This window comes from Amblyomma americanum, chromosome 2, assembly GCF_052857255.1.
Source record: "Amblyomma americanum isolate KBUSLIRL-KWMA chromosome 2, ASM5285725v1, whole genome shotgun sequence".
Classification (NCBI taxonomy): Eukaryota; Metazoa; Arthropoda; class Arachnida; order Ixodida; family Ixodidae; genus Amblyomma; species Amblyomma americanum.
In genome coordinates this window covers 114891001-114907457 of record NC_135498.1, presented here as the reverse complement: position 1 = coordinate 114907457, position 16457 = coordinate 114891001, and the positions used below count along the sequence as shown (strand labels likewise).

The following is a 16457-nucleotide window of genomic DNA, read 5'->3' as shown; positions in this document are numbered from 1 at the left end:
GTTCGGCTCTGTTCACTGTGACTTGCTTGTCTAACCTTATATCAAATAATTTGTTTTTTCTTATATAGTGTGTAGGTGTTGTAATAAAGATTCATTTTTGAGATAGCGCTCATCTGTGTCTTCCTTTGTGCTCGTCCCTTTGTTGTACTGAATTTTTCAAGATGCGCGATAATAGCCCATCGGCAGTTAGGGCATCTGTGTTTAGTTTCGAAAGCTTTCTACTGTTCTTGAATTCCCTATGTAAACGGTTATTTTAGGTCACACTTGAGCGGCTTGTAACATAAATAAAAACACATTTGACAATTTTTAACGCTATTCACTCCCGCAAAGCACAGTACATTCATGCACAGTGCATTCATGCAACTTCCTTAGTTATGAATGGACTACAAAGGCTCAATCGCGCAGGCCTCATGGCGTAGTGGCTCAATCTTCACTGCAGAGTTCAGTAAATAGCAATCTCTGAAAGTTGTTTATTTTTACATTTCAGTAAACGTGGTGTCCTCTTTCGAGCCTTCATGTAAGTATATCGGAGTTTCGCATTCTTTTGCTTGCATACTGCAGCTATGTGATAAACGGTTCAAAGTTTCAAATAACTCTGGCGAAAGATCAAATGAGACAAAGGCCCTTCAGGCTGTTGCAGCTGTTGCCTCACACCAGGATTTGACGGAACGCAGCATTTCAAAATAGAAATCAACAAATAAGACCCGAATACCACCATTTCTGAAGCGAGTGTTTCAGGTGTTATGCGGAGAATTGTTTAGCGGAAATAAAATTAAGTGTTGTCATGTTCGAGGTCAAGGTAAACACTTCCGCGAGTATAAATACATCACAGTCTACATTGTTGTCTCGAGTGGCATGCACTCAATATTTGTCTTCCGTGACTGCTGCGCCAAGGGTTGTACTAAAGACGCTAGGTGGTCGAGTTTGTTATACTTAAGGGCAGTGTTTATCTCAGGTACACATATAATTATTTATTTATTTATTTAACCATACTGTCAGCTTCTGCCAGGATAACAGTTGCGTTTGTTGAACAATACAAAACACAGTAAAAAGCTACAACGTACAATTAAAACATGCGACGATTCAGTGAATAGCATTTAGGGTGAAAAGCACAACATAACAAACTGGTCAAAATTGGTTTTCTTCAAACCATTTGCAAAACGAAAGTCGCAAATGTAGTGGAAATAAATAATCAAAAGCAAGATACAAGTGTTGAGCAGATCACCGCTTCAGGAGGAAAAGGAATAACACTTCAAGCAATCTGAAAGAGTAAAATGCCCCAAGCAGGCGCATGGGTCAAAAACCTACCAGTTCTAACCAGTCACAAATATTTCGCGGGGCGAGATTAAAAGGTATTTTGTGAAAACGTCTACGAGGTAAAAAGAACATTACTCTGCTTATCGCTTTAAAAAGCATTAGAAATTTCTTAAGAGCATGGGCATTTTTTTTTTTCGTCCACTTCAAGAAGTAGATCGAGAACGCCGGTTTGACTTCGGTAAAGTTTAGGCAAAGGTTGCATATGAAGAGTTTCTCTTTGGAGCGTAGTACCGCATTCAAAGTAAACACTGATTCAAAGTATTCATTTATGAGGCAAGCCATTTCCGTCCTATCAGTGATAGTTTTCTCTTTGCTTGTCAAAAAATCAATGCCAGATTTTGGCTTTGAAACAAATTTCCAAAATTTCCCGGGAGCCATTTTAATGAAACTAGTTAGTGTTTGACTCGTATAAAGTTGCTCTCCTTGGATAATTTCCTTTGTCAACTCCTGAGAGAGTGCCTTAATACACTTGCGCGATGTTTTAGAGGTAGATTTTATAGCCCTGAGACGTTACAAAATGCGCTTTTTATAATTAATCATTCATGTAATCCTTGGGTTCCTTTTGTTTACTCTTTTAGTGCGCATGAAAACAAATCGCTTTATCGAGTCAAACACTACTGTTTTAAACCTCTCCCACGGATCGTTTACAGATGTGTAGATTCTAGAGAGAGATAACGAGTGAAATCAACATACCCTATTTCTAAGTTATCTAATTGTGACATCATCAGTTTTTGAAAAAGCCCGGGACGGTCTGGTTTTAGTATTTTCAACTGTGTGGTATTTGGTGGACATGTGCGTAATTGTAGTACAGGAAAGCTATTACAACAGAGAATGTTTGCCGTTGACGTAATTGCATCCTCTGATAAAGCCGCGCACTATTTTCCTAGCACTCTTCGACAAATCAAAGATGGTATCGACAAGATACTGATCACGCTTCGTGTTCGGTCTCGTAATGCCTCTATCAGGAATGACCAGGTTGGAAAACGGCAGCACTCGTTTAGCCTTCCGTGCTCGCATCGCCTGAGCTTTGATGCCAAGGCCAGATACAACTGTGTGTAGCACGCGTTTGTGAACACAAGGAAACATTTCACATGTATCTGGCGCATTCTGACTGAGATTTCAGTGATCAAAAATGGTTTATCCAGGTAAAACTTGATATAGGTGGTCGAAGACAAAAACTGACACTAATTTTTGGGTGTCCTGCTGGCTCAGTAGCGTCGTCTGCAGGTGGGCAAATGAAAAGGTGAACTTCATTGATCCTCCCTAGGCTGTTCCCCCCTCTAATACATCAATATTGATCAATATCAAAAGAACCATGCCAACATTCGCTACGCTTGCTACTTTAAAGGTGCTCGCCACTCATACTTTAGACAAATGGACTATTTTGGTCGAAACATATAAATTACTAGTCATTATTCAAATTGTTCGTGCGACTGAGCAGCTGCATTGTGCGCGTCTCTTTAGAGCCGTCGGCGTTATCCTTCTGAAGCTTTTCCTCCTCATAGGTACTTGGGCTTGAACATCATTTTCTGTTAGGCTAAATATATTCTCACGAACACAGCTTTAGAAAATGGAGTGGGCTTTTTAAATTTCGTTCATGGATCATGGTACTCCTACCGCTCAGAGCAGCAGCTCTGCTAAGCAGCAAAGCACATCTTACTGATTGTAGTGTTCAGGCAACGCGATTGTTCCGTGTGGGACAAATTCGTGCATTTTGCTGACCAACCTTTGCTGCTAAGGGAACACTGAGACCACATATTACGGGAAGATTATAAGTGGCTGCTCATATCTGGACAGTATATGACAAAAAATGTCTGACGTCTAACTTTTCTAAACATAACCTCACTACCTGGCTGGAGGCTTCCCGTCGCAACGTGACCTAGACAGTTGTGCTGGTCTACTGCTTGCGTCTCTAACAGCGCAGTGCGTATTTGTCTAGGTATAGCAGGTATCCCTTTCCACTTGTAGTTTAATGCATCCAATATAGCCCTATTATAGTGAATGCCTTTGACACTTCCTCTCGAAAATAACATACTGATTTCAAATCGAGTTTCGCCACGAAATTTTTGTAGGAGACACACGTTGCCTTCGTGTAGCATCGTCAGGCCTCATGCTTAATGTTTATATATCCTACTGTCCGACCTCAGTATGATATTGTTTAAAGGTGCGTCAAATTCCTAACAAACCAAACAAGTGAATATTTTCAAAGGCGCCTCTTATGGGACCCAGTCGCTACCACCAGATGCAGGGACTGCTAGGAAATTTACCCATAAATTTTACAGAGAAAAACAGCACTAAAGTGTGCATTACGTCATAGAGGTGTAGAGAGAACAGATATGCTTTTTAAAGCAGCGAAATAAGTGAACTTGCAAAAAATCAGAATAACCACTTGGAAGAGAGAATGAGATGCGCTGTGAAACATACCATCTCCAGGCGTTTTGAGTAGCTTAAAGTAGAACGTGGAATTTATATACCATTTCTAGGCGTAGGGAGCGAATAAAGAAAGAAAAAAGTTAGTTGGAAAGGTCAGAAGCTACATAAGACATGTGTGTAGAGTGTCTGTCGTTCATTACTGACGCAGTGACAGAATTTTTTATTTCAAAAATGTAATGCCAGCTCCAGCATTTTTGTCACCGACGTTAATCTTTCTTCTGTGTAAGAGATATATGTTTTATACTTTACTCTCAGAATAACAGGACCGGGCGTTGCCATTTTGTAGTTGGCACGCCCTATAAATTATCTGCGCATTCAAATTCTCCAGGCACAGCTCCTGCATGTGTATATATACTTAGCGAAGGTCACGATGGCGCTTGTTAAATTTCCTTCAAGCTTCATCGGTATCTCTCACCTCTAACGATGTGCTGCTAAACATGCTGGTTGTAATGTCTCTGCTTACGCACGAGCTGAAATATGAGACTAGAGGACACACAAGTCAAAAGCAAAAACATAAACTTCAAGCATTCATAGCTTGTTATGGCGCTCTAATTCTTCTATTGGCGTCCTGTCTTAATTGGTACTAACTTCCTCTCAAGTTTCCTGGCAAACTTGAGAGCAGGAACACTGCAACCTGCATTCTCGCAAAAGACAGGTGTCTGAAGCCGATTTGACCTTTAACCTTTGCAAGCGTGGCTGGAGGAGAAAAGGAAGAACACCGCTTCCTCCAGGCAAGAAACGCTGGTTCCCTGCACCCCCTCCTCCCTCCGTGAAAGCCTCTTTTTGATTCGGAATGCTCGACACGTGCGAAACCGGTTCAGATGTGAAGAAAATGAGAAGCACGCCTTGCTTTCCATTCGCAACTAGGCGTGCTCGGCCAATTTCTGTCATGACTCTGCTCCTCAGGTCAGCATACAGGTTAACTCGGGGCCATTTTGCTTGTCTGACAAAGTGCATCTTCGTGCGCGACGACGGGAACAACCACGGGCAAGTTGACAGCGGGAGCGGGAATCAACGGAGGCCGATGATGTGGTTAAGTGACCGAAACAACTTGAAGCACAAAGCAATTATATGAGGAGAGGACGTCAGCAAGAGACCGATGAACAACGACAGTTGCGAATGGATGCGAAGGCAGCTTAGCGAAAGCAAAATATCGTAAGAACGTCCGGCTAGCAATGCTGTAGCGACGAAAATATTCATCTGGGAGTTTGTGGAAAACCGCTCTGGTTTTCGTCAAGAAGAATTACCGCCAAATTAAGTTAGCGAAAAGGAAGCGCAGAAATCATAGCCATGTAAAAACGTACTGCTGCTACACAAAAATCCGTTATTGCCTGACTTAGATCATTTCTTTTTTATTTGTTTTCCTCAAACGAATTTTACATATGGTGCCTGAAACTTTGGTTACTTTACGTGTAGCTCCCGAACACATGATGATATTGTTAAAAAATTCAAAAACGACTTACATGAATTTAATATGCTTTCCTGATTGCCCGTCCGATTTGCCAACTTTATTTAAAAAGCAGTGCGCTAGATATCATTTTGCTGGTTTAAGGAAAGCTGCGGTAAGAAAAAGAAGGGTAATGAGGATGAAGCACCAGTTAGTCTATAACTGTCATAGAAAACGAGTAAAGTGCCAATGAATCTTCAGAGAAAGCTACATGGGTGAGATGGAGTAACAAAAAAGGAAAGCGAATGCCAAAAATATTAAAAACCCTCAGAACTAACCAAACTGTTCAAAACTGGTCTGACTCTTCGCTGAGCGTGTGATAGTGGGCAATGCATGGCTGTGTTTCAAAATACGCCCACATCACAATCCTCTTACTGTCGGGTAACTGAAGCCGTGGCGTCGGTTGGTGAGAGTATCCTCCGAGAAGGAATTACGTTGTCTAGAGTCTCTAGCTAGCTAGTGCTAGCTTTTTAGTAGGAGTGTTCGGAATTTGGTTGCTGTAAAACCAACTTGTCCCATAGAACTCACAATTATGACATTATGTCTTACGAAGTTCATCCAGAGCGCTGCGCTCCTTGTTCATGCAGTGCTGTGCGAGTTGTAATCTCTGATTTCCCCGACGAGCGATGCTGGCTTCGTGTAACACAAAATTTGGAAAGAACGTTGGGTTCGTGGTTTTACATGGCAATGATTCAAGCCACGTAGCGGCAACGGAATCCTGGAGGGGCGCTTTGTTTTCTTCTCATTCATTTTTTCCAAGAAGCCGTGCAAATATTGTTAGACGCTGCTCTTACAATTTATCACTTAGGTCAGCAAATGTGGCGTGCTGGTATTTCCACCCGACACTCCTTTGTACATCTCGCTACTATACCGCTCCGCTCCAATTCCGCAGGTAGAGTCGGTTAAATACCTAGGCGTTACTTATGATCAAAGTTTGGACCGGCGACACCATATTAAGAATAATGTTATTAAAGGGGAACGTGCTCTGGGCCGGTTGACACGAGTTGGCAATAAAAAGTTTGGCATGCCTCGTGACACGTTACTGTTTCTCTATAAGGCCTATATGAGACCGATTCTGGAATTTGGTTGTGTCTTTTTCTCTAGTAGTGCAAACTACAAGCTGCAGCCATTAGCTTTACTGGAAAGGCGTGCCCTACGGCTATGCCTCGGGCTTCCAAAATCAGCTTCAAACGCTGTCCTTTATCTGGAAGCCCGTATCCCCGATCTCTTTCCTGCGATCTGCGTACTTTCCTCAGGTCCATTGACCCGGTCCCCGGCGTTCGTAGTCCCATTTTTCTACCCCAACCACACCTTTTTTAACTAATCATTGGCCACGCTATCCGCTTCGGCAAGTTAGGTTCACGCAGAATCTATTAGCCCCGCTTCAGGTTAATCTGAACTTGCAACAAGTTGCAGATACGCAGGTTGACCCCGTCTTCTATTATGACCATATTTTCCCGTCCCATGCGAAACATATGCCCGCAAATAACCTAAATGGTCTCCTTTCTGAACACCTACAGAATTCTCCTCTTCATACTGTTATATCCACTGACGCCTCCGGCATCTGTGAGAAGGCGGCGGTTGGGATATATTCGCAGGAGCTGGCTTGGAGCTATTCCGTTCGTATCCCAAATTATACTCCTATATTCTTCGCCGAGTTTCTGGCCATTGGTTTGGCTCTTCTCAAACTTCCTAGGCATGTAGCACGGGTTCTTATTCTTGCAGACTGCCTTTCAGTTCTAGTCTCTCTCCAAAATTGAGGAAAATCTTTACTGAATCGTTCGCTTAAGTTTTTTGTTCCGCGCAAAGTGCGTGAGATCCGCTTTTTCTGGGTAACTGGGCATTCGGGCATGTATTTTAACGAGGTGGCTGATATAATCGCAAGGTCAGCTCTCAGCGCTCCTGTAATCCATCCCGTCCCTCACCTCATTCTGTTAGAAACTTCACGTTTCCAGCGCTTCCAACATAATTCAGCCAACCTGACTGATCCATTGCTCAGTACCGTGGATGTTAGCCACTTAAAGTTACCATGGAATATCCGGTGGTGTAAATCAAGGCTTTGTGAGGTGTCAATGACGCTTCTGCGATGCAGAATGCCTCACCTAAATTTGTACTTATGCAGATGTGGGTTCGCAGCGACAAACATTTGTGTATCATGTGGGCAAGTTGAAACAATAGATCATTTTCTCCTCTCTTGCCGGCAGTTCGCAGTCCAGAGAAAACAGTATTTGGAGGTCGCTCTTTTGAGGTTAGGACTCCCACTGTCTCTTCCTGTTATTCTTTCGTTCGGTGCGAGCGCAAAGGTATTCCCGTTAAGCAGTGTCTGCGGCTACCTTCATGATTACATAAGTGCAACTGATCGATTACCTTGTTAGCTGTATACAAAATTTTGTCCCAATATCCAAAGATGCTCGATTCTGTTCCTGGTAAATCATAATTCTTTAATTCATTTGGCTGTTCTAATTTTTATATTGATTTATTCTTCTCACGCCTATTTTTCCCCGCGTAAATACCTCTTTGGGATAATCTACAGAACCTTGCCCAATCCCCCTGCGTGGGTATGTGCCATGCTTACTAAGGAGAAGAAGAAGAAGAAGACGAAGCGTCGCCGCGCTGCACGAGATCGCTTGGTTTTGGACTTGCCGTCGGCGCTGCCCGCCGTGCTGCTCGCCTTTTTTTGTCGCCCGCTGTGAACTCTTTCTCCTGATCTATTTGTGCAGAAACCCCCTTTCACTTGGTGGAGGTGGGGATTTGCGGACGTCCTGCAGCTTCGAAACCATACGCTTCCGGTCATCAGCATGCCCAAAGATTCCGGCCCCAGTCCTGCCGCAGTGCCGCCGACCGTCGTCTGCGCTGGAACTTTGCGCCAGCGCGATCCTGCTGTATTCAGTGGAACCGGGGACCATGACGTCGCAGATTGGATAGCCTCGTACGAACGGGTCAGCACCAATAACAAATGGGACGATGCCCTAAAACTGAATAACGTTATTTTCCATCTCACGGACTTTGCTAATCTGTGGTACCGCCGCCACGAGGCTGACATCACATCGTGGTCCGCCTTCAAGCAGAATTTCGCCGACGTCTTCGGCCGGCCTGCGGTGCGCAGGTTGCGCACCGAGCAACGCCTACGTGCTCGGGCTCAGCTGCCTGGTGAAAATTTCACCAGCTACATTGAGGATGTGGTGGACCTGTGTAGACGTGTGGATCCTTCGATGCCAAAGCGCTCGAAGATAGATCACATCCTGAAGGGCATCGACGACAACGCGTTTCAGATGCTTCTAGCCAAAAATCTAGCAACCATCGTCGACGTCATTACCCAATGCCAGAGCTACGACGATCTTCGCAAGCGCCCTCTTCTCACTCGATCTCCACTCTCGCACCCGGAGCCTCTGAGGGCTTTGACGTCTTACTCCGATCAGGCGCCAATGTTACTCCAGATAAAGCAGTTTGCTCGCGAAGTTGCTCGTCACCTCTCTCTCGTTCACCCTAGTCCTGAGGCCGCCTCTTTCTTCTCTGATGCCTTCGCTTCAGCCGTCATTCGAGTACAAGTCCTGAGGCTCTTCCTTCCCTGCCTGAAGTGCTTTCCGTCCTTCCTTTGTCGTATGCCGAAGCCGCGGCACGTTATTGCCCCTCCACCCCTGTGACGGCGCCCGTGACCTACTCTGCCTTGGCTGCGCTGCCTCACCCTGTGGCGTTTCCACCCAGTCATCCTGTCCTGCGTCCGGCACCGGTCCCACCAGCGGCCCCGCGTCATCCTCCCTCTTCGCCACATTACAACCATTGGCGCACACCGGACAATCGTCCTATATGCTTTTCTTGCGGTTTCCCCGGCCACGTGGCGCACCTCTGTCGTCGCCGCATGTTCGCCCCTCCAGCGTTTGCGCCTTCCGCCAGCTCACCCCAGCTTCTTCGGGCTGCTCCACCTCCGGAAGCGTATGCCACCGACCAGCGTCCGTATTCGACCCGTCGATCCCCGTCAACACGTCGCCGTTCACTGTCACATATGCGCCGTCGCCCTACGTCCGCTGACGAAGGAAACTAAGTTCCGCAGTTCCAGAGGCAAGAAATGCGTGCTCTTTGAACAGTGCAAGGCTTCATCGTTCTCCCACGAATAATCTAGTGGTTTCTGTCGACGGCCTGTCTGTGTCCGCGCTTGTCGACACGGGTGCTGCTGTGTCAGTGATTGATGAGACTGTGCCATTGCTTACGGAAAGTGACGACGTCATTTTCTGGTTTGTCGCTTCGCACTGCAACCGAAGAGAGGATCGCACCTTTGGCCACATGCACAGCGCGGGTTGTCATTGCTGACATTTTGTACAGTGTCGAATTCTTGGTCTTGCCGTCTTGTTGCCACGACGTCATTCTCGGGGGGACTGCTCAAAAAATAACGGCGCGATTGATTGCGCCCGCGCTGAGGTAGAATTTTCTGCACTGTGTGACGAACTGGCCGATGACCTCCATGTTGTCTGCCCGCAGAAGCTGACCGTCAGAGAAGACGTCCATGTCGATCCAGAGGCTTCAGCGCTTGTATCCTTCTTGTGTCCTGCCACGCCGGCTTTTACCGTTTTATTTACCTCGTCTTCGTCTTTAGTCCACCGCAAAAACCTGCCGCTGGCGTCTGCTTTTCTCGATCTTCACGGAGGTCTCACGAAGATGCTGATAAACGATTCATCTCCTTGCCCGCTTACACTGCTACGTGGCGAATCTCCTGGTTCAGTTCAACCTGCCCACCTTCTCTTTCACCTGGATGGCCCCTCTGACATCCCGCCGTTCCTCCATCAATCCTCTTCATTCCGATTCGGCACCTGATCCATTGCCCGACGCCGCTTTCCAAGCCGCCATCAACGACGCTCTTCCTTCAGCCCACCGGACGCAGCTCTCAGCCATTCTGCACACGTTTCTATCCACTTATGACGTCGCCCACACTCCTCTTGGCCGCACTTCCACCGTCGCTCATCGCATAGAGACCGGTTCTCAACCGCCTTTTCGACAGCGGCCATATAGTGTGTCGGCAGCAGAGCGCCGCGTGATTAGTGAGCAAGTTGAGGATATGCTACACCGTGGTGTCATCCGTCCGTCTCACAGCCTTTGGTCTTCGCCGGTGGTACTTGTAAATAAGAAAGACGGTTGAATTCGATTTTGTGTCGACTATCACCGCCTCAACAAAATTACCGAGGACAATTACCCTCTTCCCCGCATCGAGGACGCTCTTGATTGCCTCCAAGGCGCTGAATACTTTTCTTCCCTTGACCTACGTTCCGGCTACTGGCAATTACCGATGGCTGCACCTGACAGAGAAGAGACAGCATTTGTTACACCAGACGGAATCTACGAGTTCAATGGGATGCCGTTCGGTCTGTGCTACGTGCCCGCCATATTCAAAAGGATGATGGATAACATCTGGCGGAAGTTCAAGTGGCAGACACGCCTCTGCTACTTGGACGACATTGATGTCTTTTCCGCCCATTTCACCACGCACCTCGCACGCTTACGACAGGTTTTCACTTGTCTGACTGACGCCGGCCTGCAGGTGAATCTCAAGAAGTGCCGGTTCGCAGCTCGGAAGTTGACCATCTTGGGGCACATCGTCTCCAAGGAAGGCGTTCTCTCGAACCCGGCCATGCTCCGTGCTGGGGCACAATTTCCTAAACCTCTGTCGCCCAAGCAACTTCGAAGCTTCATAGGTTTGTGTTTCTATTTCCGGCACTTCGTACGCAATTTCGCGTCGATCATTGTGCCACTGACATGTCTGGCTGGTCGGCCGAGTGCGACGAAGCGTTCACTACCCTGTGCCATCTTTTGACTACCCCGACAATACTCCAACACTATGACCCAACAGCACCTACCGAGGTCCATACGGATACGAGTGACTTGGCTTGGCTCAGGGAAAAGATGGGTTTGAAGAATACGTAGTTGCGTATGCGAGTCGCGTACTCATCAAAGCTGAATCCAACTACTCCGTCACGGAGAAGGAATGTTTAGTTATTGTATGGGCTCTAACGAAATTACGGTCCTATCTGTACGGTCGCCGGTTTGACGTCGGCACGTACCACTATGCTCTCTGCTGGTTATCGTCTATTAAAGATCCATTCTGTCGCCACGCTCGATAGGCTCTTCGCCTTCAAGAGTATGACATCCGCGTCATCTACCGTTCCGGCCGTAAGCAAATGGACGCCGATGCTTTGTCTCGGTCTTCCATTCCCGTCGACGCTGGCTGCTCCTCGGCGACACATCCCGTGCTTTCGTCTCTTACCACAGCTGATATGCCTGCGGAGCAGCGGAAAGGCACATGGCTTACTTCCCTAATAGACACTGTCTTCCTCACAAAAAGTTGCGCCTTCAAGAACATTACGGCGTCAAGCTCCGCACTTTGCCCTCCGGGACAGCCTTCTATACCACCGCAACTACATTCCTGGTGGTCGGCGGTGGCTTCTCGTGATTCCCCGCCATTTACGATCTCAATGCGCCTCTTACCACACCGACCCTCAGTATGCACCCAATGGTGTGCTGAAAACATTCAAAAGACTTTCTCAGCGTTATTTGCGCGGCATGTACGCCTTTGTTGGGAAATACGTCCGATATTGCATCGCCTGTCAGCGGCGGAAGACATCCGCTCCTTGTGTGACCGGTGCATTGCAACCACTCCCTTGCCCGGAACGTCCTTTCGATCGCGTTGGCGTTGACCTTTACGGCCCATTTCTCTGCACGGTCTCTGGGAACCGTTGTATTATCGTCGGCGTCGACCACCTCAACCGGTATGCCGAGACGGCCGCCCTTCCTGCTGCTACTGCCCGCGAAGTTGCGATGTTCCTGCTGCATCATTTTGTTCTTCACCACGGCACGCTGCTCGAGATCCTAAGTAACAGAGGCCGCGTCTTCCTTTCCCACGTCTTTGAAGCTCTGCAAACCGAATGTCGCATCGTACATCAGAACACCACTTCCTATCATCCCCAGACTAACGGGCTGACCGAGCTCTTCAATCTTACTCTCGGAGACATGCTCACGATGTTCGTCGCAGCGGATCAGACCAACTGGGACGCTGCCCTTCCTTTCGTGACGTACGCGTAGAATTTCTCCACGCAGTCAACCACTGGTTTTACACATTTCTTCCTGCTGTATTGGCGTGAGCCGTCGTCCACGATGGATACCATCTTACGATATACTCCTGACGCCTCCAAGTGGACGCCCTTCTTCGAAGTCGCAAATCATGCGGAGGAATGCCGGCAGTTGGCGCGCTCTTTTACCTCGGCATCCCAATGCCGCCAGAAGCATCGTCACGATAACGATAACAGGCAACAGGTTTTTCGCATATTATTCTTAGTTTGGCTCTGGGATCCAGGCACACCACCAGGATTGTCGTCAAAATTCCGTACCGAATACCACGGCCCTTATCGCGTCGTCCAGCAAACGTCCCCTGTAAATTACACTGTGGAGCCGCTCAACCTCTCTTCGGATTGCGCCATAACGGCCGAGAAACCGTCCACGTCAGCCGCCTGAAGACCTGCTATTACCCCCTCCTCTTGCCCTCGCTGTATGTCGCCAGGGTGGCTCCTCTTCGTTCCCGGGGCAGTTCTGTGTCCCATGCTACAGGAAAGCGAAGTGATTTACATAAACTGCTTACATTTGTTGCACAAAAAAAGGTTTACTGTCTCCAGCGTTCAGCGCATTTCGGAAAACTGTGCAAGCAGCCTTTCCATGGAATATTGCATTGCACACAGAAAAAACTTTGTTCAAAGTTGTATTGGCGTCCATCGGAAGGAGATACTACTACCTGTGCTATAACTTTGCTTGAAAAAAGAAAAAAAATACCAGCTGGTAATTTAGAGAGTAAATGTATAAATAAATTCACTTTTATTAAACACTATAATTTGTTTTTTGTGACTTGTACTATGCATTTCAGGGTGTGACACGGCAAATTAAGATGATAAATTAGGCATTAGGTGGAAAGCAATTTGGTAAAATAAATTCTACATTTTGCAACTAATGTGGCGGTAGTTATTTAACGTCATTAAAGATCATCAATCTGAACGGGGGTTTGTGCACAAATAGAACAGGGGATGGAGTTCACGGCGGGCGACACAACAGGGCGAGAAGGACGGCGGGCAGCCCAGAAGACCGCCAGTCCGACCGAAGGGATCTCGTGCAGCGCGGCGGCGCTTCGTCTTCATCGGCGCTTCGTCAGTGATCTGCCTAGGCGGCATTAGGTGCGGCCGTCATGGTTAGCTTCAAATCAAATGATTTTCGAGTAACTTCTTGCACGCTGTACGCCACAACATTCACTGTGTTATTTCATTTGTGGTCTTTTCCTGTGATGGTTGTACTCACGCTAATGATCATATTGTGCATCTCTTTGCAGTTTTGACGTACAGTGAGGTCATCGTGCAAGAGCTTGGCGGGGAATTTGTTTCAATACAATGCAACAGTTCTCTTGCCATGCGAGTGTAAAGATTAGTGCCCATATGACTCCTCAGTTCAGCAGCTGCAGGAGCCGTCCATTTCGCGATGTACTGGATGCGTATATGCAATAAATTTTGTTCCTTGAATCCTTCCTTCCCTTCTTTTTTGCTTATATGTAAAGGTTACATATACAAGCTCCGGCTGCCGGAAAACAAGCAAAATAAATCTGCGTTGTTGTTAGCCAGTCCATGTATATCAAAAGGTTGCTTGCAGTCTTTCATGAAGTTTAGCTGATGTGACCAAAAACATATTGCAGAATACTCAGCGAAGGTTTTCGAATAAAAGCAGGAGGACCCCCATCGCATAAACTTTCACCTGGCCTTACAATTAATATTCCACCACTAAATAATATCTGCACTGAAATAGGGGTGACTGTTGTACCAGTGCAGAAAAACTGGCACATTTACCTATTCCGGATGCGTAAGCAGGGCCATTATTCATAAACAGGCTCAACATGGACATAGTCCTGACACGAACCTCCGGCCAATATTTAAAGACTGCGAATTTCAGGCCATTATTAATAGACTGGCTGGGTATGGGCATTGTGAGAGACCAGTGTGTTCAAGTTAATAATATTAATTGGTTTTAGTGAAAGGAAATGGCACATTATTTGTCTCATATATTGGCGGACACCTTAACCGCACCGTAAGGGAAGGAATAAAGGAGGGAGTGCAAGAAGAAAGGAAGAAAGAGGTGCCGTAGTGGAGGGCTCCGGAATAATTTCGACTTCCTGGGGATCTTTAACGTGCACTGACATCACACAGCACACGGGCGCTTTAGTGTTTTTCCTCCATAAAAACGCAGCCGCCGCGGTCGGGCTCGAACCCGGGAACTCCGGATCAGTAGTCGAGCGCCCTAACCACTGAGCCACCGCGGCGGAGAAAACTGATGAGCCGCAGTTAGCAGTTTATTTTTACGCGTGGAAAGGGGCGCGGGCAGCTTCGGGGTGTACCCGCGAAGGGAGCCGCGCCCGTGTTTTTTTTTTGTCTCTAGCTACTCCTAGCTGGCAGGCGCTCGGTCTGGCCGAGTGCGGAGGGAGTGACCGTTGAGAGCTGGTGCAAGGCGCGCCAGTTTGACTGTTGGGACGTGGTGTCCCTCGCCTCGTGCAGGCGGTCGGCTAGGCCGGCCGCGGATAGTTGTGGCCGTATAATGACTTTTGTTTGTCCCCATCTGTAAATAGCCTGTATAAAAGTTCGTTTGTCACTAAATCGCTTCGCCTGCAAGTCATATCATCGAGAAGCCTTCAAGCGGTTCATCCAGTTTCTGGAAATCAAAGGACCAAAACTACCGGCAAACCTTTACTAACATGCTGTGCTTAGTCATAAAATTTGCTAACTCGAGAAAGTGACATCATTAGGCCACGTGACTTTGACGTGCGCTGATTAGTCGACGATCTGTGTGACGTCAGAGCTGCACATCAGTGGCCGAAGTTGGTAGGTGCGCTGGCATGTAACGTGGCCCAGCGCTAATTGGTAGCCTAAGTGTGTGACGTCATGAGACCACATGACCTGGCTGAATTTAGAGGGGCGCTGGTCATGACATATGTCCGAGCGTGGTGCTGGGCACGCCGGCATTTGAGAGCTCTGCATGTTTCTGTGCAGCGCAGCGTATTACGTTGAAAAGCGAAAATTAACACAGTGTGTCTACTGTACAGGAAAATCTGTGCAAGTCTAGCGGGATCCGAGAGAAATATGTTGCTGAAGATGGGGTACCGGCGGCTCCGCAGGCTCAGCGTGTGCGCAGCGCTTCCTTCAAGATACTCAATGAGAGGCCGTAGTTCACTGTCATCCCTTTGGTGTTGAGTGGGGGCGGACGTGGAGACGGCGCCGAGAAAAATAGAATCGTCATCGGGATCAGCTCGGTTGTCCTCGATAGGAGCACGAGACAGACAGTCGGCATCACTGTGCTTCCTACCAGACTTATAAACGGTGACATCGAACTCTTGAAGGCGAAGGCTCCAGCGTGCAAGCCGTCCCGACGGATCTTTGAGGTTCGCCAGCCAACACAGTGAGTGGTGGTCACTGACGACCCTGAAAGGACTGCCATATAAGTACGGGAGAAATTTGGTCACCGCCCACAAAACGGCCAGGCATTCTTTTCCGGTGGTGGAATAGTTTGCCTCAGATCGTGACAAGGTGCGGCTCGCGTATGCGATTACGCGTTCGAGCCCATCCTGCCACTGCACAAGCACCGCACCGAGGCCGATGATGCTGGCGTCTGTGTGCAGTTCAGTGGCGGCTGACTCGTCGAAGTGTCCAAGGATGGGCGTACTTTGGAGACGAGTTCGGAGGTCTTCAAAAGCCTTCTGTTGTTTCAGGCCCCAGAAGAACGGTTCGGAATCTTTCGTGAGGCGGGTGAGGGGCTCAGCGATCTGGGAGTTCTGCACAAAACGCCGATAATAGGCACAGAGACCCAGAACGCGGCGCACGCTTCGCTTATCGGTGGGCACAGGAAAAGCAGCCACGGCGGCTGTCTTATCGGGGTCAGGACTAACCCCTTTAGCACTCACGATGTGGCCCAAAAACTTCAACTCTTCGAAAGCGAAGTGGCACTTGTCGGGCTTCAGGGAAAGTCCGGTCGACCGAATTGCTTCGAACACAGCGCGCAGGCGTCTCAGGTGCTCTTCAAACGTATCAGAGAAGATGACAACGTCATCCAAGTACACGAGACAGGACTGCCATTTCAGATCGGCAAGAACGGTATTCATCATCCGCTGGAAGGTTGCAGGAGCCGAGCACAGGCCGAAAGGGAGCACACGGAATTCGTACAGACCGTCCGGTGTAATAAAGGCGGTCTTCTCCCG

The 16457-nt window shown here is 47.8% G+C and overlaps 1 protein-coding gene across 2 annotated transcripts in view; it reads right to left on the bottom strand.

Annotated features, from left to right (window-relative positions):
- Positions 1-16457, bottom strand: part of LOC144118991 (uncharacterized) — a 142954-nt gene that overhangs the window by 62912 nt on the left and 63585 nt on the right. Inside the window, exon 1 of one of the 2 annotated variants that reach the window (XM_077651748.1) lies at positions 3742-3796. The exons of the other annotated variant lie outside the window; for it this stretch is intronic. Coding sequence (XP_077507874.1) covers positions 3742-3744 — 3 coding nt within the window. The 5' untranslated portion in view covers positions 3745-3796. Of the gene's footprint in view, positions 1-3741; positions 3797-16457 lie in introns of those variants that run through there. 2 annotated transcript variants of the gene reach the window in all.